The sequence below is a fragment of the Panthera onca genome, chromosome E3 (genome assembly GCF_046562875.1).
Source record: "Panthera onca isolate mPanOnc1 chromosome E3, mPanOnc1 haplotype 2, whole genome shotgun sequence".
NCBI lineage: Eukaryota > Metazoa > Chordata > Mammalia > Carnivora > Felidae > Panthera > Panthera onca.
In genome coordinates, this window is record NC_138354.1 from 6,700,549 (window position 1) to 6,720,539 (window position 19,991).

The window sequence follows — 19,991 nt, forward strand, 5'->3', positions numbered from 1 at the left end:
ACCTGGGTAACTCAATCGGTTAAGTATCAGACTCCTGCTTTCAGCTCAGGTCATGATCTCAGGGTTCATGAGATGGAGCCTTGAGATGATGAGCTCTGACCACGTGGAGCCTGATTGCAATTCTCTCTCCCTTTCTCTCTAAATAAATATTTTTTAAAAAAGAAGAAAACTAAGAGCCTTGCCAGTCCCTAGCAGATCCAGTTCCACCATAAGACATCACATTCTGTAAGGATCCAGAAGGTCACAATGCCCTCGGTACTTCTGTTCTAGCGCCTGGCCTGCCTGTCCGTGGGCTCCGTGCTTTACTTATCCCAGTTTCGGCATAGTCCAGTCTCTCCCTCCGCCCCCCCCCCCCCCCCAAGGAACGCACCTCTCTTCCAGTCTCAATTTTTCTAAGAAACTCCCACTTCCTCAATGCCCTGTCCCTCTGCCCAAAACATTAATAGACTCCGATCCCACGGTTTTCTGTGGTCCTCATACCACCCAAGAGCCTTCCATTCTCGCTTTAATCAGTGTATTTCGTACCCCTGTACTAGTTCCCCACCTGCTGACTTACAGAAGCGGGACCATTACGTCTGCCCCTCCACTCCCGGAACACGCACGACGTGAGCGGGCCACTACCCCGCGAGGACGCTTTCCCAAACCCGGGGCTGTCCTGGTCATTACTGGTACAATGGCTACAGAGGTTGCCGGCGGGGTCAGCACAGACGAAGGCCAGGGCCAGAGAAGTAAAACGAAGAGCCCCGCACTCGCACGTCCCTGGTACTTACTCCACATCCGGGGCTCTCATCCGGGGCCCTCACCCAGGGGGCCCTCATCCGGGGCCCACCTTCCGCCCACGGCCACGGGACTCCGCCTCCGGAAGTGCCACTGAGAAGCGCCGGCCTCCAAGCGGTCTAGAGCGACCCCGGAAAGCCCAGGGCTGCCCCTAGAGCGAGGGTGTCCGCGACGGGACGGCCGCTCGGCCTGCCCCTCCTTTCGGGTGAGTTCCCGGTAGCAGTCCTGGGGTCGCGGCTAGGTTAGGCTCCCGGGGAGGAGGAGGAAGCGCCCGGGAACTCGGTCGACGGCGGTTCCCGTCCCCAGAGCGCTCCAGGGCGGGCGGGCGAGGGCCTGTTTTCCTTCAGTCAGGGTTCGCCCTGACGCCCAGCGAACCGATGGCCCCGCCGCCAGGACCCGGTGACTCTGCCCTGGTGTGAGCTGGGTTTCTGTGGCCCGCCCTCGCCCTTTCGGGATCGCGTCTTCTCCTGACAGGGAAGCGAGAGGAGGGCAGCGCCGGGCGAGGCCTTCTGAGGACTGGGCGCGAGGGCCCTTTCTGAGGGTTGTGGAAGCGGGACGGAAGCCTGTCGCGTCCTTGGCTTTGAAGGACGCCGGCCAAACCTGTTTGAAAACCGCAGCTCTTCCCAGGGTTACTGTCGGGCCAGTGGGAAGCGGTCTGCCCACCTAGTCTGTCGGCGAAGGGTCTGACCCCCTGAGTGGAATTTTGTTATTAGTCAAGCCCGTTTAGTAATTCAAAGTGCGCTGACCGAGCGTTTACCAAATAATTTCTCAGGGGTCTGCTGAAAAAATAATAAATAATCATAACTGGCATACTTTTCTAGGTACAGACTTGAGCCTTGAAAGAAGTTTGCGTATTTCAAATATTTTAAACTTCCCACAGAACTCTATTAAGTTGTACTTTCTTGTTTGTTTGTTTGTTTGTTTTTTTCTTGAAATATCACAAATTCTGAATTGGTGGAGAGTTTAAATAAACCATACTTGGACCATATGGTTTGGTTCATAGCTATTTGAAACGGAAGTTTTTCCATTTTTTTCTTTCTGTTGTTTTGTTTAGGTGGGTAAATCATTTGTAGCTGTTTTTGTGGCGTATCTACAGCATGTCAGATACTTTGCTCAGTCCGGAGGATGTAAAATAATGGGCCGTCTTAACTTGTTACAATAATTTTTCCCAATCTCACCCAGCAGTGATGATCGTTGTCCTCCAGAACAGGGATGGAGGAAATACCAGCCCAGGAAGCAGCAGGATCAGCAGTTGTCCAGTTTCAGTCTTTGGGGAGCCAGCCTGAGGGTCTGTCCCCAGAGCCTCAGTTCGCGCAGGACACCGACATGGAACAGGAACTCAACGGGGGTAAGGCAGAGAGAGCCCTTCAGTCCAATTGAATGGGAGTTGCAGTGGGGCTCCCGGGCCTGGTACTTAGGAGGCCAAGAACTTCGATAAGAAGATGGCCCCCAGGGTGTCTGGAAGGGAAGGACAGATGTGACTCAGTTCAGTCCTGGTCTTGGGCTCTTATGTTAAGGACAGCCTCTCTTTCTTTAATAGGCAGAGTGGTGGCATTCACTCTGCTTTAGCTATTTTTCATTCGTCCAGCCTTTTACTTGATCCCAGATTCATTTCTAGGATAATGCTGCTTTTGCTGCATCTCACAATCCTCGCCGCCTCGCTTTTACTTCCTCTTAGGTTTAGGGCCCATCTCTCCCCCTGTTCCTTTCACTTAGTTTCTTCCTTCCTTGATGACTTTGCGAGCTTTGCCACCTGCCATTCTGTTGCAGCTGCAGTGTTTGTGACTAATCTGATTTTGGCCAAAAAAACCAACCATTTAATTCCTTGGTTGAGCACAATGCGTGGACACACATCACATATTGACTCCACAGTCACATCTTTATGTAAAATCGTATAGATAGGTTGATATGTCTGGTACTTTTTTTTGTTTTGTAAGAACCTTCTCTGAGATTACATGTGGCCAGCTGCAGTGCCCGAAATAACTTACGTGTCAGCAACTCACACTGCGAGTGCCACGGCGTGTAGAGTGTTGTGGAAAGGATGGTGAGGAAACAGGTGACCATTCTTTATTCTTGGGAGCCTTACATGCTGGTCATAGAGACAGTGCCAGTTCACATAAAGGCTTAATGAAATTTACAGAACAGGGTCTGGGAAAGCGTCAGAAGCTGACTAAATAACCTCTGCCCTGGACAAGTCACTGCAAGTCTTTATGCTTTGCTTTGCCCATCTGCAAAACAGGTATAGTGCTTACCCTTCTGTTAGAGGAATGTCCTGTCATGAGAGGAAAGTGAGATATCAGATTTCTTAAGAAAATCCTGTGTCAGGTCTAAATGTGGGTAAGGAGGGCATTCCAGTGCTGAGAAGGAGCAGAGTAGACGCACTCAGTACCTGATAAATGTTGATTGGTGTTACTAGAATGTTGATGTACAGAAGGGTCCCACTGACTCCCTCTTCTGTCAGGGAGCCCTGGGGAAGGGCTGCTCTCACTCTTGGCTCCTTTCTCCTCCCTCAGCTCCACCTGTTCCCCAGGTGCCTGCTCTTCCCCATGAGGGAAGCCCAGGAGACCAGGCAGCCACGCTCCTGCCAGCCAGGTACCAGGTGAGCTGAGGAACCCTCTGCTTTTCCTCAGGGACTGTTGCTACTGATCGAGTGTGGCCCTTCCCTCAACCCATCCGTAAACCCTGCCTGAATTTTTTTTTTCAATAGCAGACCCCAATTTGGAAATTGATCCTCTTCAGAGACCTGGACTTCACACAAACCACCTTCCCATCTCCCCACCACCACCAGTAAACACTGTTCCTTCTCTATCCCTGGTGCTGTGATGGGCGTTTATTAGATATTAAAGGTTATGGAACTTATTCCCTAGATTCTAGTCTCTTCTCCCTCCTCCCCAGCTTTGCTACACAGTGGACACCCTCTTTGTGTCATCTCCTTCATTTTCTGGCCATGATGCTCTAGTGGCCTCATTCCCCAGCGCAGCCAGGCTGTATTATTTCAGGAGTTTGTGACATTCGAGGATGTGGCTGTGCACCTTACTCGAGAGGAATGGGGATGCCTGGACCCTGTTCAGAGGAATCTCTACAGAGAAGTGATGTTAGAGAATTATGGGAACGTGGTCTCAGTGGGTAAGGACTTTCTTATTATTCAGTTTACCTTTTAGGATTTCTTTACTTCCTTGGTTTCTGAGGAGGTGTGAGGTCTCTGAGAACGTAGAGTGTGGCTCAGATTCCAGGTCTTAGAACCTCTGAATCCTCCATCTTCAAGGTCATCTCCTCTGGGAGTGGGTTTTCTTTGGGGGTTTCAAGATGAGATGTTTTATTCCTTATTTGTAATTAATGATTGCTGCTTTTGTGGGACATCTGTTCCCTGTTAGAAAAGGGAAAGTTGCTTGTGCTTGGCTTAAGTTCTTGACTTCCCTGTCTTTTCTTTTTTTATGAGAGAGACCCTAGAGCCTCCCAATCCACAACCACTTTCTTTCTTGGTAATTCATTGTCTCTGTATCTGAAAGCTTTCCATTTTCTTTGGAAAAAGAAATGCTTTTTTTTAAGATAGGCTAAAATCCTTGTTGAATAATCCCTCACCTCTTAACATTCCTAAATTCACCTCTAAGCAGGCAGAGTTGGAGAGATTTCATTTAAAGACCTGACTCACTGTGAGTCTATTTCAGTGAGTCATCCAGATGGTAGTTCTAAGTAACCTCACCCTGGGCAGAAGTATCAGCTTTAAACTGAGTCTCTCCTGGGTCATTTGGATGGTACAGTAGGCTGCTGGGCTTAGGCAGCCTGTAGGGCTATTGGCAGCCCACTTGATTTGAACATCCCCCCTTTCCTCCTTTTTTGCCTGTCTCTGCTGCTTTTTTTTTTTTAATGTATGAATATATTTAATCACACTCTTCTTTTCTCTCTCTCTCTCTCTCTCTTTCCCTCTCTCTTTCCCCCTCTCTTTCCCCCCTCTCTTTCCCCTCCCCTCCCCCCCCTTTTTTGGCTTTGCCTATGCTGGTGCCATCCAGGGTGTTCCTTTGTCTCCTTGATTACACTCAGGATTAAAGAAGTCTTGTTATCTGTGGGGAGGCAGTCTGCCCACTGGAAGGTTTTTAGTGTGTTTCCCATTCCTGGCTCTTTGATCTTTGTAGGCATACTTCTCCGCCTTCCTACCACCCGGATTCATAGTGTGAATTCCTGCCCGGCCCTGAGTCATACCCAGGCAAGTGCTTTCTCTGGAGAAACACTTGCAGTTCTTTCAGCAGGAATCTCCAAGAGATGGCCCAGGTATCGGCTTCCCATCGATATTGCTCGGCCCCGCTCGGAAACTCCTTTTCCACGATTGTAAGATATTAACACTTGATTGATGCTCTCAGGATGCCATCACTATGTAAAATTGCAGCTCCTCAGATGACCTTTGTTAAATTTCTGAAGGGCCGAGGAGGCCCTCCGTTGCAGCCAGATGCATTTTGAACCTGAGTTATGAGTTCATTCGTAAGCCACGGTTGGTGGTCATCTATTTGTGTTCTGTGAAACCACAAAGTTCAACTCCAGCTCTTCAGTTATGATCTTTTCATGTTATTTTAGAATGTGGGACATATGCTGTGCACTGTTCTTTTCTGAGTGAACGTGACCCTGCCATTTCTGTTGCCTAATTTTCCTGCAACCCCTGGCCTTTCCTCATATTTAACACTCTAGTCTTCTCCTTTATGTCCCTGTGGCCCCTTCCAAGGCCCTGCCTTTGTCTCCTTTACTCTTTGTGGTGCTATACAGATTGACGCATTTATATGACTTTTCCGGATCAAGTTTTCCTTAGCTCTGTCCTTCACGGATGGGAGATGGGAGGGCAAAAGAATTGAATTTCCTTATTTCAGGGTATTAAACTGAATGTATATTTAACAATTTTGTAAACTGTAAAGTGATATGTAATTGTAAACTACTGTTAATTTTATCTAATAATTACATAATTTCCAACAGTTAACCTGTCTACTTTTTGGAGTAAAAAAAAAAAAAACTTCTTAGCACTTTAATCAGCCTAATAGCACAGCATGCTGTTGGACTGAATTTTTTTCTCTGTCATCTCTGCACATATACAGTACGTGCATGCACACTCACACCTAATGGGTACAAATGCACACAAGAAGCCCTCCTATTCAACTTGCTTTGGTGACCAAGTCAGCAGCATCTTTTTAGTAATTTTTTTTTTTTTTTAATTTTTTTTTTTCAACGTTTATTTTTTTTTGGGACAGAGAGAGACAGAGCATGAACGGGGGAGGGACAGAGAGAGAGGGAGACACAGAATCGGAAACAGGCTCCAGGCTCTGAGCCATCAGCCCAGAGCCTGACGCGGGGCTCGAACTCACGGACCGTGAGATCGTGACCTGGCTGAAGTCGGACGCTTAACCGACTGCGCCACCCAGGCGCCCCACTTTTTAGTAATTTTTAAAAATTTTTTTAAATCTTTTTTTTGAGAGAGAGACAGTGCAAGCAGGGGAGGAACAGACAGAGAGGGAGACACAGAATCTGAAGCAGGCTCCAGGCTCCGAGCTGTCAGCACAGAGCCTGACGCGAGGTTTGAACCCACGAACCGTGAGATCATGACCGGAGTTGAAGTCGGCCACTTAACTGATTGAGCCACCCAGGTGCCCCAGTAATTATTTTTTACAAAAATTAGGAGATGCTTTTCATTTTTGTGGGCTCGGCAAACTTCACCTGAAGTTTAAGATTTTACACTTAATTAGCTTAATGTTTGGTGTTGTAGAATAAGGACATTATAATTCAGTCCCTGACTTAGCAACCCCACTATCAAGTTCTTTTTCCCATGGCAGTAGCTCAGAGTTGTATTTGCAGCAGACATCAAAACTTTGTTCCTTTTGGATAAGTGCTTCTACTATAAAGTAGTAAATATACAAAGTATGAACAGCTGAGCTATAAAAAAGTAAGTAAAAAATCAGACTTTTCATTACCAAATCGAAAAAGAAGCATATTCTATTGACAACGAGTGGATTACTGGCTTGAGGGTCACCAAAGGGGAGTCATTTGTGACTTAGTTCAGGAGACCAGGAAAGTGGTCTGGATTCCATTTCACACAGAGGCAGTGTGGGCAGGTGCCTTTTTAGATAACATCATTGGAAACATGCTTATCAAAATTCTGGTTGTTGATAAGTTGATAAATCAGGAAGTGTTTGACACATATCTTTTACTTTTTTTTTTTTTTTTAATTTTTTTTTAACATTTATTTTATTTTTGAGACAGAAAGAGACAGCATGAATGGGGGAGGGTCAGAGAGAGGGAGACACAGAATCCGAAACAGGCTCCAGGCTCTGGGCTGTCAGCACAGAGCCTGACGCGGGGCTTGAACTCACGGACCGCGAGATCATGACCTGAGCCGAAGTCGGCTGCTTAACCGACTGAGCCACCCAGGCGCCCCTACCTTTTACTTTTTGAAGTTAATGTCATGAGGACAAAAATGATTTTGTATAGAATGTCTTTTACTGCCAGTCTATTTACTATTTATTGAGGAGTCAACGTGTTACGAGGTACTGTACATATCTCATTTAATTCACCATAACCCTGTGAAGTAGTTATTATTCTATTTTATACGTGAGGAAACTGAGGCTCAGAAAAGTCAAGTGATCCGCTCAAGGTCACAGCTAGGCTTAGGACTCAGATCTGATTCTGACACTTAGGCTCTTTTTCACTATTTTACCCCTTAGAACAGTTAGTCCAACCGTATATAGAGTGCTTTTGTGTGTGTGTGTGTGTGTGTGTGTGTGTGTGTGTGTATGTTTAATGTTTATTTATTTATATTGAGAGGTAGAGAGAGAGAGAGAGAGCCCGAGCTGGGGAGGGGCAAAGAGAGGGAGAGAGAGAATCCCAAGCAGGTTCTGCACTGATAGTGCAGAGCCCGATGCAGGGCTCGAACTCACAAACTGTGAGATCTTGACCTGAGCCGAAATCAAGAGTTGGATGCGTAACTGCCTGAGCCACCCAGGCGCCCCTATAGTGTTTTTTATATTCTTATGGCTCTAATACTCTGATGACAATTAGAAGTAGCCATGAAAAATTGGACAGAAGTGCATAAGGCTGTACAGTTTGGGAACAGAAAGAGCATGCATTCAAAAGAAAACTGTGTTAGGGGTACATTCCACTAAAATAGGTATCTATGCAAGAATAATACTGCTAAGGAGAGATTTTATTTGTGTATTTATTAAGGACCAAGAAGAAAGGCATAAAGCTTCCATGTGGCAAAAATCTTAGCATAACTGGTTCAGGCAACAAACCAAATAATGAGGTAAATTTTAAATGTTATTTATCCAAGGTTCTGTTTAAATTCAAGTTAGTTAACATATAGTGTAGTACTGGATTCAGTTAAATGTTATTTTTAAAGACCAAATTAAGTTAAAAATAAATCTAATTGGAGAACTGTAAAGTTTAAATAGAATTAATCAAAAGGCTTTAATAAAGTAATTTTAGATAGGAAAAATTTAAAGTAAATGCATATTTTGAAAGCCTAGAGTTTTGACTTTAAAATTTAGGAAAAAGCATTCAGATCAATGATAAGAAAACCTGCCTTCATGCTTCCTGTGGCCTTTAAAATGGTAGATTTGGAAAGAATGTAAATTGTGAAATCAGACTTGGGTTTATCTTCCCAACTGTGATACACTGAACAAATTATTTAAACTGATAATGATTATCTTCATCTATAAAACATGAAAAATAACGTATGCCTTTCTGGGTTTGTGCCAGGGATTAAATTAGATTAAATTACGTAAGTACCTGGCTAATAGTTACTTACATGCTTTTTTGGAAAGGACTGCAAGTGATATGAGATATAGACCAGATTTTTATATATTTTTTTATTTAACGTTTATTTATTATTGAGAGACAGAGACAGAGCATGAGCAGGGGAGGGGCAGAGAGAGGAGGAGACACAGAATCCGAAGCAGGCTCCAGGCTCTGAGCAGTCAGCACAGAGCCCGATGTGGGCTCAAACTCATAAACCGTGAGATCATGATCTGAGCCGAAGTCAGATGCTTAACCGACTGAGCCATTCAGGTGCCCCATAGACCAGATTTTTAAATACAAACAAATTTCAGGAGCGTGTTTGAATTATTTCTTGATAGGGGAATTTCCTCAAATTGAATATTGCTTATACTGTTGCCAAGGAGTTAGGATTTTTATTATAAGGAGAGTTTTATTTCTTTGACATTAAGTGATCTTTTTTAGTTTCCTTTTAATTGGAACATCCACGACTCCAAATCTGTTGGATCTTGGCTCTCCATGTATTATTCTAATAACTTTCTCTGTTATTTTTATTGTTTTCACCCTTTACTCCATCGTCAATGTGTTGGTCCTCTGTTCTCTTTCTGTACGAATTTTGGAGGAAGGATTTCATTCATAGTCATTATTTTTTTACTAGTAGATTATGTAAAAGCCAGGCTCTGAAATAAGACTGGCTTTGAGCCCTAGCTTCACCTGTCATTGTGACCTTGGGCAAGTTACTTAACCTCTCAGTCTTCATTTTTTTATTTGGGAAATGGGTATGACAATAGCTTCTACTTTGTAAAGTTAGGATGAGTATTAAGTTAGTGAAAATTTGTAAAGTTCTTCGTGTGGTACTTTGCACCTACGAAATGAGCAGTAAACCTTAGCTTAATATTTTAATGATACTGATGATACAGGTGACTTTAAGTCTATTTCAAACCCTGTTCACTCATCTAAACTGTGGTCTTGTATTTCTAATTGCCCAGCAGGCATTTTCTTTTATACCTGACTGCATTACATTGGACACAGTCTAAAATCAAATCCTTCTGGGGTCCCTGGGTGGCTCAGTCAGTTAAGTATCTGACTTTGGCTGAGGTCGTGATCTCACGGTTTGTGAGTTAAAGCCCTTCATTGGGCTGTCTGCTGTCAGTGCAGAACCCTCTTCAGATCTTCTGCCCACTTCCCCACCCCTCCCCCATTCATGCTCATGCTCACTCTCAAAAATAAATAAACATTAAAAAAAAGTTAAAAAATCAGGGACGCCTGGGTGGCTCAGTTGGTTAAGCATCCGACTTCAGCTCAGGTCATGATTTCAGGTTCGTGCGTTTGAGCCCTGTGTCGGGCTCTGTGCTGACAGCTCAGAGCCTGGACTGTGGTTTGGATTGTGTGTCTCCCTCTCTCTCTGCCCCTCCCCTGCTCACACTCTGTCTCTCTCTCTCAAAAATAAATAAACATTAAACAATTTTTTTTTTTAATAAATAAAATCAAACCCTTTTTTCCACATTGTTGTGTGTAGGTGACGTAGGTGTATAGAGTAAATAACCAAAATTTGCTTCAGTTATCAAATACTTAGAAACACCTTAGTTAATACTGAGTTAAAGTTGCAAATTATGTTGTCAGAATTCTGAGCAAAATATTTGCTGCTTCATGCCACACTAACTTTTTAATTTGAAAAATTATTTCATTTGGTATGGAGGACCTTAACTAAATAAGCATCCAAAAGGGGAATAGACTATTAATGCTCAGCAGGAATTCAGAAACATAGTAAAGCCTTTCTTGTATCTGTTCTCATCTGCCTGCTCATAGGCTCTCACATGGAATCTCAAGAGGACAGCTGTTGATTTGTAATATTTTCCAGGCCCAGTGCCCTTTTAGAAACACTGGTTACCTGTTACATGTTAACACTAGGACACAAAATTGGCATTCAATAAGTAGCTTTTAAGTAAATGAGCCAAAAGAAGTGCAAGATAGAAGATATATTGTCGCTGCTAATGAGAGTTTGTAAATAAAGTAGGGATGATAATTCCTGAAACCAATTAAATAAAAGTCCATAAACTACATTTTATAGTGACATGTCAGGATAAGAGAACAATAACAAATTGTGTAGATATTCAGTAAGTGGAGAGGAAGGCTTTTGGATTTGAGGGGCTTGAGCTAGACCACCTCGTATGTGTGCCACAAGAAGCTTTCTGGGCTGAACATGTATAAAAACTGCCCCTTTAGTACTATAATAGTTCTGCCCCTCAGGATCAGACTGCTTCTTGCTTTTACTTTGAAAGAGATTAGATCCTAGCAATTCATTATATAAGCCAGAAAAAGACCGTTTTTATGTGGAAGTGCACTTTTATTGCACTTTCTTCTTTAATATCACATTATAGTTAGTTTGTATCTGTCTCTAGGTACTTTGCTTATAGGAGACACCCCATAGATGTTTGTTGAATAAACAAGAGTGTAAGCTCCTAATGGATAAGAATGTGTTATTTTTTTGTTTCCTCATGTGCCCTGAAGCAAATTGAGATTGGTTCTTAGAGCATTTATTCAGTCTTCACTGATTCTGTTGCTGCAGTTTAGCACACCACACAATAGGTGCTTGAGTATTCACTTTCCTCCAGTCCCGCAGTTATATTTTGATGACTTCCCTTTTGACCAGGTCTCATATTTGTAGACCAGGTCTAATACAAAGGTTGATCTATAGGCAACAGCTAAAGAGTGAAAATGATCACTTCTGTGAAAACACGTAAACACCCTTGCACAGTTTCCCTTGTCTGAGTACTATTTAAATGAAAACCTCTCCCAAAGTCATCAACTTGCCCTGTAATACACCCATTTCTGGAGCACCAATAGGAGATCCTTGTAGAGGATCTTTGCCCTTCTCACTCTCCAGACCTTCCCTACTGTCTTGTGAGAATTTACTTTCTCTCCATTAGCCATTAGTTAAGAGAAAAAGTGGCTGGTGTAGTATCTGGGGATAAATTGCCACATCCCATTTCCTTCTCTATGAGCAGGATTTCCATTTCCCAAGCCTGATGGGATCTCCCAGCTGGAACAAGATCTACAGGTCTTTGATCTGGAAACTAAGAATAGAGAAGTCTTAAGAGATGACTGCTCAGGTGAGTAAGGTAGAATCAGTCAGATGGAATTAGTAGGGAAATAAGAATCCAGTTGTGGAGCCAAGTTGTAGCCGCTTTGGCAATCAGAATGAGCTCGGCCTGTATACCAGATGGAGAGAGCTCCTTCCTTTTCCCTTCAGTTTTGATGACTTCTTTGCATTTATTTTATCCCTTGTCATCCACAAGTTGTACTGAGTCCCTGCTCAAGTTGCTTATCTATAATTCTTTTTGAACTATTTCCCTGCTATCTCCTTTGAAACACCTTAATTGACTACCTTCTTGCTCTGCTGAAAACCCTGTTTGCACCATACCCTGAACCATTTGGATACTACATCACTGCTCTTAGTCATGCCCTTATATCTGCTGTTGAGATTCTGTACGAGTACTTCTGAGTAAATAAACTCTCATTTTAGTAGATTTTAGATTAGTTTTCTCATCTCTGAGGGTTTTTTTGTTGTTGTTGTTGTTTGTTTGTTTTCCCCTAAGCATAGGGTACAGATTACATTTGCATTTTCTATTTATATATTGAATCAGATGGAGAGACCAGAGAAGAGAACAAGCTGTTGATTCCTAAGCAGGAAATTTTGGAAGAAGTACATTCATACAAAGTGAGAGTAGGAAGACTCAAAAAGGATATTGCCCAAGTTCCTGGGACTAGAGAAATGTCTAAACCTGAGGACAGATTAGAAAGGCTTCAGGAAATCCTAAGGAAATTTCTCTTCCTGGAGAGAGAGTTTAGGCAAATAACAATCAGCAAGAAAACCTTCACCAGTGAGAACAATGAATGTAATGAACCTGAAAAAAGCTTCAGTCTGGACTCTACCCTTGATACAGATCAGAGAGTTCTTAGAATACAGAATATTGATGACATTGATAAGTATGATATGGGCGTAAACCAGAATTCAGCTGCTGGTAAACATGAACAAATAAATCTAATACAGGATGTTCAGAGTAGTGAATATAAGGAAAGCTTAATGGATCTCTCCCACCTTAGTAAATGTGAGAGCATTTCTGCCACTGAGAAATCCTATAAATGTGATACATGTGAGAAAGTCTTCCATCAGAGCTCTGCCCTTTCTAGACATCAGAGAATTCATACCAGAGAGAAACCCTACAAATGTAAAGAATGTGAAAAATCTTTCAGTCAGAGTTCAAGTCTTAGTCGACATAAAAGAATACACACTAGGGAAAAGCCCTATAAATGTGAACCATCTGATAAATCCTGTGAAGCATCTGATAAATCCTGTAGTCAGAGCTCAGACATAACTCCACATAAGAGGATTCACACTAGAGCAAAATCTTATAAATGTAGTAATTGTGAAAGGGTCTTCAGTCGTAGTATACATCTTACTCAACATCAGAAAATTCACAGAGAGATGCCCTGTAAGTGTACTATATGTGGCAGTGACTTCTATAATACCTCCTACCTTGTTGAACATCAGAAAGTCCACTGTGAAGAGAAAGCCTATGAATACAATGATTGTGGGTTGACCTTTGTTAAACATCAAGGAAGTCATCTCAGAGAAAAGCCCTATACGTGTAATGAATGTGGAAAAGACTTCAGATTGAGTTCCCATCTTATTCAGCATCAAAGAATTCACACAGGAGAGAAACCACACAAATGTAATGAATGTGGAAAAGCTTTCAGTCAAACTTCATGCCTTATTCAGCATCACAAAATTCATGGGAAAGAGAAATCCTATGAGTGTAATGATTATGAGGAAAGTTTCAATCATAGCTCAGATCTTGTTCTTCAACAAGAAGTCCTCTCTAGAGAAAAGGCCTTTGATTGTGATACATGGGAAAAGAACCTCAGTCAGAGAGCACACCTTGTTCAACATCCAAGAATTCATACCAAAGAGAAACCTTATGAATGTGATGAACGTGGGAAGACCTTCAGTCAAATTCAGGCCTCCTTCAATATCTGAGAGTTCATACCAGGGAGAAATCATATATGTGGTGAAGCCTTCAGTCACAGCTCAACCTTTATTCATCATCAGAGAATACACACCAGAGAGAAACCGTCTGAATGTGATGAATGTAGGAAAACTTCATCAACATCTGCAAACCCATACCAATGAGAAACCCTACCAATATATTGAGTGTGGTAAATGCTTCATGCTGTTTTCATACCTTAGTCACCATTGAAGAATTCATACTGGAATAAAATTCTCCCACTGTAATGAATGTGAAATAGCCTTCAAAGAAACTACCTTGTTCAGCATCAAATTCATTCCATGCAGAAAGCCTATGAATGTAATAAACATATGCACATGGGAAGATTCAGTCATATTCCACCCCTCATTCAACATCATTCCGTACCCAGGAGAAGCCATTTGAGTGTAGTAAATATGACAAATCTTTCAGTGAGAGTTCAAGTTTTTTTTTTTTTATCCTTAGAAAGTCCAGACTAGAATCTAATCTAATGCAAATGGAAAAATTTACCATATTTCAGGCTTTACTCCACATCAAAATACTGGAGTGAAAATTTTATATAAAATTGTTAATATATAGCCCTGATCTTTTTCATTGCAGAAGAATATAGTCTGAGAAGTGACTTGGTGAATGCAGTGCTGTTTCCTCATGGCATTCTTTTATTTAATAGGTGGTGTACGTAGGTATATAAACTTTATTTATGGAACTCATTTAAGCTATTTTTAAAAATATGGCCTATAAATAATTTTATTTTTCCTCAAATTGGTTCCTGTTATAGCTTCTCTAAGATATTGTTAATACACCAATGTACAAACATACTAACTTCTGGAAAGTAGCTCGTTTAGCTTTTTCTGCTGTCCTCAGCCCAAGATTTTTTCAAAACAGACTCTTAGGTCTGCTGTTTCCTGAGCATCCTACTTCCTATTCCTTTCCAGCCACAACACTTGGATTCCTGTTGATTTCTCCATTCTCTTAGCACCTTCAAATGATGGTTTTCTAGTGTTAAGCTTTTCACCAGCAGGTATACCGTCCCTACTTGATGTTGCTGTCTTCTTTCCTAAAGTTGAAGCATCTTCCTTTAAAAAGAATTGGATTTCCACGTCCTGTCCATCCAAGAGTTTGAAGGATTCTATCTCCCATGTATTTGGGGCAGGCAGCTAATAAATACTTTCAAATGACACCCACATTCTTAGCTGCCTTGTCTGCATCCACGGCCCTCTAATAAGAGATGATAAGAACATCAGGGAGCCAACAACACGCCTGGTGGTCTAGCTGCATTCATTCAGCGCCTAATCTGCATGGTGAAGTTTAGAACTATCTTATATACTTCTGTTGAAGGCCAGCAAAATGCTCAGGTCTGCTTTTGATAGAGCAAAATATAAAGAACATATACAAAAAAGTCTGAGAACTTCATAAGGGAATGCAACTTTTCAAAAAAGATATTGCTGTTCTTAGGTAATATCTCTAGAGAGAGTATTTCAAGAGAGTGTCAGGTCTGTTCCTGGTAAAATTTTAATTACTACGCTTGCTTCTTTATCTGTTTGAATTTTTGCCCCCCAGTCTCCCTCATCAATGCAAGACGGTATTTGAAGTGTGGGAGCTTTGTGTATAATTGTTTATTCATCACATTTTCTGTATTATACCAGAGTCCACATACCATATAAAAGAACTTGGGTTTTTTGATCACAGATGTCGGATGTCCAGAGTTCAGGGTCACTGTTAACACTTTGCCAAGAATTCATGATTCTTTAGGTGATGTCAAAGCATTTTATTGTATTTTGTTATATGTTTCCATCTTAAGCTTCATAACATTTTGTGAATTAGACAAGTGTTATTTAACATTCTTTTTGTCATTCCAGCAAGTGAGGCCTTTGTGATTCAGATGTTACAATATTCACTAGAGATCCTCAACAAATATATAAAAATCTATTGCTTATTCTATTAGCCTCTTATGGCTAACCTCTAGGATAGTTCTACGACTATATTTTGCCGCTTAGCCATCAGCAAGCATAGGATCTTATCAGGGCAAAGTAGAGAACTAAATGAATTGATTTAAATGTAAAAGCAAATGAAAATGCATGTTACTTTCCTTGTCTATGAATGTGTATCCCTTTATGTACAGAGACCAGTGGTCACTTCTGTTAATTATGAAACAGATTAATCCCTAAATAGCAGAATATGTAAAAAATCACATGTATGCAATTGGTTTAGGAATGTGCTTTTGTACTTCCACTTGAATAAAGGTGTGTTTGATACTCAGAATCTGTTTCAAAAAATATCTAAAGGCCTCAGCCAGAAGCATTTGAAAATCTTGGAGTCACCTTCCTGGCTGCAACTCACTTCCTTCCAGAAACCTGCTTCACAACAAGACTGGATCACTCTCCTTCATACTGATACAAAGCTTGCTCTTCCACAGACTTCTGGAACAAAGTCTGAATGTTTAGGGTCTTAAAGGTTTTTCGATTGGGATGTTGTTGGCACATAAATAGACTGAGGTTTCAGAGAGCTAGGCAGAATAAGTAAAACGTTTAAAAAATGAGAAACCAAAATAATCCTCAAGGAGAATTAACTTGTCTCTTTAAGCTTGCAATATTTAATCAGTCCAGTATGAGTCTGTGTTCTTATTCTTTTAATCTTGAAGACTGGGGAAGGAAGAGACAAAATCTAATAGTTAAGGTACATCTAATTTTATCTGTCTTCCATCTGTCCACCTACCTACATGTATGTGTATGTGCATTCATATTCCAACTTAACTGTCACAACAACTCTGCAAGGGAACTAGCTCTGTATTCCAGAGGAACTGAGGTATAGAGAGGTTGAAGAACCTGCTAGGGTCAGTCAGCAAGTTAATGGCTCAAAGGCCTGACTCCCAAGCTTCGCATCATCATGATGTTGGTATTAGACATCGCAGAACCTGGAGAAGTTTTCTTTGGTAGCTTTCCATTCCCTGTTACATCCTCAGTGATTGACTATTATCAGTTTGCAGTTGATCCTGAATGCTCCCAGAGCTGTCTGGGATACTAGGAGACAGTACCTTTGGGGAGCTAGTCAGAGACCCTGCTCCCTGAAACAGGCTTAGATAGTTTTGTCAATGACAGGCCACAGGTCAGAGCTCCCAAATTCTTACCTCCTGTCAAGGTACCTCCACGCCCATTACTAGATTTATATTTACACTTCTCAGTGCCCAGAATATGCTTTTTATCCTGCTAACTGGAATTTGCTGATTGATGGACTTGTATTCTTAGGTTTACTATCACTTCTGGTTAAATTATAGCAGTGGAGTAAAGTGGGTAATGGGAAAATCAAGTTTGATTCCTAGGTTTTTGGCTTGAGCAAAAGAGTGAATAGAGGTAGACTAGACAGATGGAGACCACTGGAAGAGGAAGGAGCAAGGGGAGGATTTCAGGCAAAAGAGAGCATGTTGTAAGGGTTTCAGATGAAGGAGTATGGCATCTTTGAGGTAATTAAGCTCTCTGGAGTAATGTCTCACCCTAGGAAGTGGGATGTAGGCAACTGAGGAAATTTAAGAATGAAGTTCCAAAGAGGTCCCTGAGGTATCATAACTGCAAAGCACAATGGGATTCCCACATCTGAAAATGTAATCTCAACGATTCTTTTCATTCATTCAGTAATACTATTGCCAGGTGCTAGGATATTCAGTAGTAGTAGCCTGTGGGTACAGTTAACATACAGGAATCAAACCATTAAGCAATGAAGACTAAAGCAGATTAGTTACCAAAGCAATGGCTTTGGAATTAGACTTACCTATGTACTTTGCTGTTTACTAGCTGTGTGACTTTGGAAATTTTACTTAGCCTCCCTAGTTCCCTCATCTGTACAATGGTTAACAGTAGCATGAAAATTAAATAAGATAATGTAAAAGGTACTGGTCATCTATTAAGTGCCAAAAAGTTACTATGAACACCAATATAAAAACCAGTGAACATATAAGTGTTTGGCATAAAATCGAAAAAAGGGAACTAACTAAGGAGCAAGCAGTTAGCAGTGCAGGACTAGCATTGTCCAGGGGAGTACCCTGGATTTGGAGAGCTTAAATATGAACTTGAGAGACCATCAGGAATCCTAGACTGGTAGGAATTGCCTCCCCTTAGGCACTCCTTACTGGAGTCATCAAACTGTGACATCTGTCTCTTTTTGCTAACATTTGTATCCTAATGGTATCACATCTTACACTCCCTTCAAAAATTCAAGTGCATGGAGGAATGAGTGTTTAATCCCAGACCGGAAGGATGATTTCAAGCAGATGGTGCACTGTACAAGTCAAAGAAATACTGGAATTTTTCATTTTGCTGATGGATCTCATTCACTCTTCACTTTTAGAAAATGGTTAACCTCTTATATTTGTATTCCATCCATGTTTATAAGTTTACAACTTGGGCATAATGACAGTGTCTGTCTTTCTTTCCTGCACTTGCTCATTTACAAATCTCCACTCCATCTAACCATTGTCCTTCCTGGGCGCAGTTTGACTGGACGCTTTGGTTTGAACGGGCAAGGGTTCTAAATGCTGCCTTTACTTGCTTACTGAGTCTGCAGTTTCTGGCACTAAAATTACAAAAAGTACAAACTTAATGGGATTGTCGTGAAGATTAATGAGATAAGGTCAGTTTAAGTACTCCGTAGCTGGTAACTGCTATTTCGGAGTTTAGCAGGAAACTCCCCTTATCATGAACAAATTTCCCTAACATCTTTACTGTTTCAACACGTCAAATATGCCCCTGGCAAACTCCGGGCACTGTAAGCTCTTTGAATCTTGACCCTATTTCTAAGGCTTTTCTTCCTCTTTTAGCCCATTGGCACTGATATGTCCTTCTTACTTATACACTCGAGGCGCAATTGGGAGGCGCTGGGAGTAGTGAAGGGGGAACACTGGCCAAGTTGAAGCCACAAAAGGAAAGGACTGGCTGGACTGCGGGCATAGATATGAAATTCGGGCTCCGCAGGGTCCTCGATTTGTGATTTGGAAGAAAGAGAGGTGAAGATGGGTGGTAAAACGGCAAGGGTCAAGGGAGGAGGCAAGTGGTGTGCACACGGGACAGTGGCGATGAGAAGGAAACCAATTTAGACCCTAGGTCCACTTGGGCAATGAAAGGACATTGCCCATCCTCTCTCAATCCCTCCTTGGAGAAAGACGAACGCCAAAGGAGGCCCCATCTTCACACCGCTCCCGAGTCCGGCTCCCCAGCGGCCCTGGAGAACCCACGATCGAGAGGAGACCTCCGAGCTGCCTAGACGGGACCCGGAAGTGCGCGCCGGGGAGCCCGAGTTTCCAGTCCTGCCCCGGGGGCCGAGGTGGCCGTCGTTGCGGAGCGGCTGCGCCAGTGAGTGTCGGGGCTACGGGCCGCGGCTCCGGGTCTGCGCCGTGGCTGGGGGAAGCTCGGACTGCGGCGGGGGGCTCGGGCCGAAGGGATGCCCGTGGTGCGGGGTTGGGGCCGCAGGCCTGGCCGCGCCCCCGCGCCGGGGCCCAGCCGGCCTGGGGAGAGTGAATTGGGAGCCTCTCCCGGGAAACCTGCCGTTTTCCCTGCATCTGCCCTCTTCTCCCTCCCTTTTCTGAAGTGACTGCCCGTCCGTTGTCTCGCGCTCTGAAGACATTTTAGGGGAAGTCTTGGCCTTGGAGCAGCACCGGGGATTGGACCCAGCCCATGGAGAAGCTGCCTGAGCAGATGTCCCCGGAGTCCCTGTGCCCATCCTCCGAGCAGGAGCCTCGAAAGAGCAAGGGTGAGGAGCTGACCTAGCTGGCTTTCTTTGTCTAAACTTAGTCCTTCCGACCCGCGGCCTCAGATCAGATGGACACGATTGTCCTGTGAAAAACTACTGCTTTTTTTTTTTTTTTTTTTTTTTTAACCAGAGGCTCTATTACCTGTAAATAAAGCCTGTAACCAACGTTTTCTCTCTGTGTGGAGCAGATCTGCCGCAGCAGCACTATCCTAGCATAAGTCTTGGAGGATCTGTCATTCCAGCACCTGCTAACTTGCTTGGCCTTTGGAGAAGCTCACTAAATGTGTGAATAAAGAAATGAATGAACCCAGCCAAGTATGTCCCATACTGCAAATAACCAGTTAAGGAGCGGGCTCCTCCACTCATTCTACCCAAGCTCTCCTTCATCGTTAGGGAAAATACATTTACCACCCGAGGTATAAACTCCAAGAGGGTGCCTTTCCTGTGGAGTACAGTAGATAAGACAGCCACTTGCTGATGGAAAATGAGGTTAAGCTATAGGTATTAACATTTTTATTTCAATCTGCTATCCCCTCATTATCTGGTGTATGTCTGGCTATTAAAAAAATGGATATGGATTATTTAATTGGGAGACATAGGCTTAGATAATCCACATCAGGGGCTCTGAGATGGCTTATGTTTGGGGAGATTTTCTTATACAGATTTATGTGTAAAAACTAT

General features: G+C 42.7%; 3 protein-coding genes across 15 annotated transcripts in view; 2 read left to right on the plus strand and 1 right to left on the minus strand.

Moving 5' to 3' along the window:
* TRIM4 (tripartite motif containing 4) overlaps positions 1-19,991 on the minus strand; it is a 423,353-nt gene that overhangs the window by 28,606 nt on the left and 374,756 nt on the right. The gene's annotated exons all lie outside the window — the stretch shown is intronic.
* On the plus strand, positions 690-17,975 carry ZNF655 (zinc finger protein 655). Of its 7 annotated transcripts, none has more exons than XM_060649411.3 (6): positions 690-982; positions 1,960-2,125; positions 3,291-3,376; positions 3,777-3,903; positions 11,532-11,636; positions 12,171-17,975. In XM_060649411.3, the coding sequence occupies exons 2-6, from the start codon at positions 1,990-1,992 to the stop codon at positions 13,562-13,564; spliced, it is 1,848 nt and encodes a 615-aa protein (XP_060505394.1). In that variant the 5' UTR covers positions 690-982; positions 1,960-1,989; the 3' UTR covers positions 13,565-17,975. The 7 variants fall into 7 exon arrangements, with proteins under 7 accessions (XP_060505394.1, XP_060505393.1, XP_060505398.1 ...); XM_060649410.3 differs by having other exon boundaries at positions 1,963-2,125; XM_060649412.3 differs by lacking the exon at positions 690-982 and adding an exon at positions 992-1,192 and having other exon boundaries at positions 1,963-2,125.
* Positions 18,780-19,991, plus strand: part of TMEM225B (transmembrane protein 225B) — a 28,639-nt gene continuing 27,427 nt past the window's right edge. For 2 of the 7 annotated variants that reach the window (XM_078439865.2, XM_078439866.2), the window contains exons 1-2: positions 18,780-18,913; positions 19,149-19,310. The gene's annotated coding sequence lies outside the window, so the exon portion shown is untranslated. The remainder of the gene's footprint in view (positions 18,914-19,148; positions 19,311-19,991) is intronic. The other 5 variants (XM_060649457.3, XM_060649458.3, XM_060649459.3 and 2 more) reach the window with 3 other exon arrangements.

Coding starts and splice junctions, on each gene's coding strand:
- ZNF655 (XM_060649411.3), top strand. CDS start 1,990: ATGGAGGAAATACCAGCCCAGGAAGCAGCAGGATCAGCAGTTGTCCAG. Junction 2,126..3,290: donor GGAACAGGAACTCAACGGGG/GTAAGGCAGAGA, acceptor CTCCTCCCTCAG/CTCCACCTGTTCCCCAGGTG. Junction 3,904..11,531: donor TGGGAACGTGGTCTCAGTGG/GTAAGGACTTTC, acceptor CTCTATGAGCAG/GATTTCCATTTCCCAAGCCT.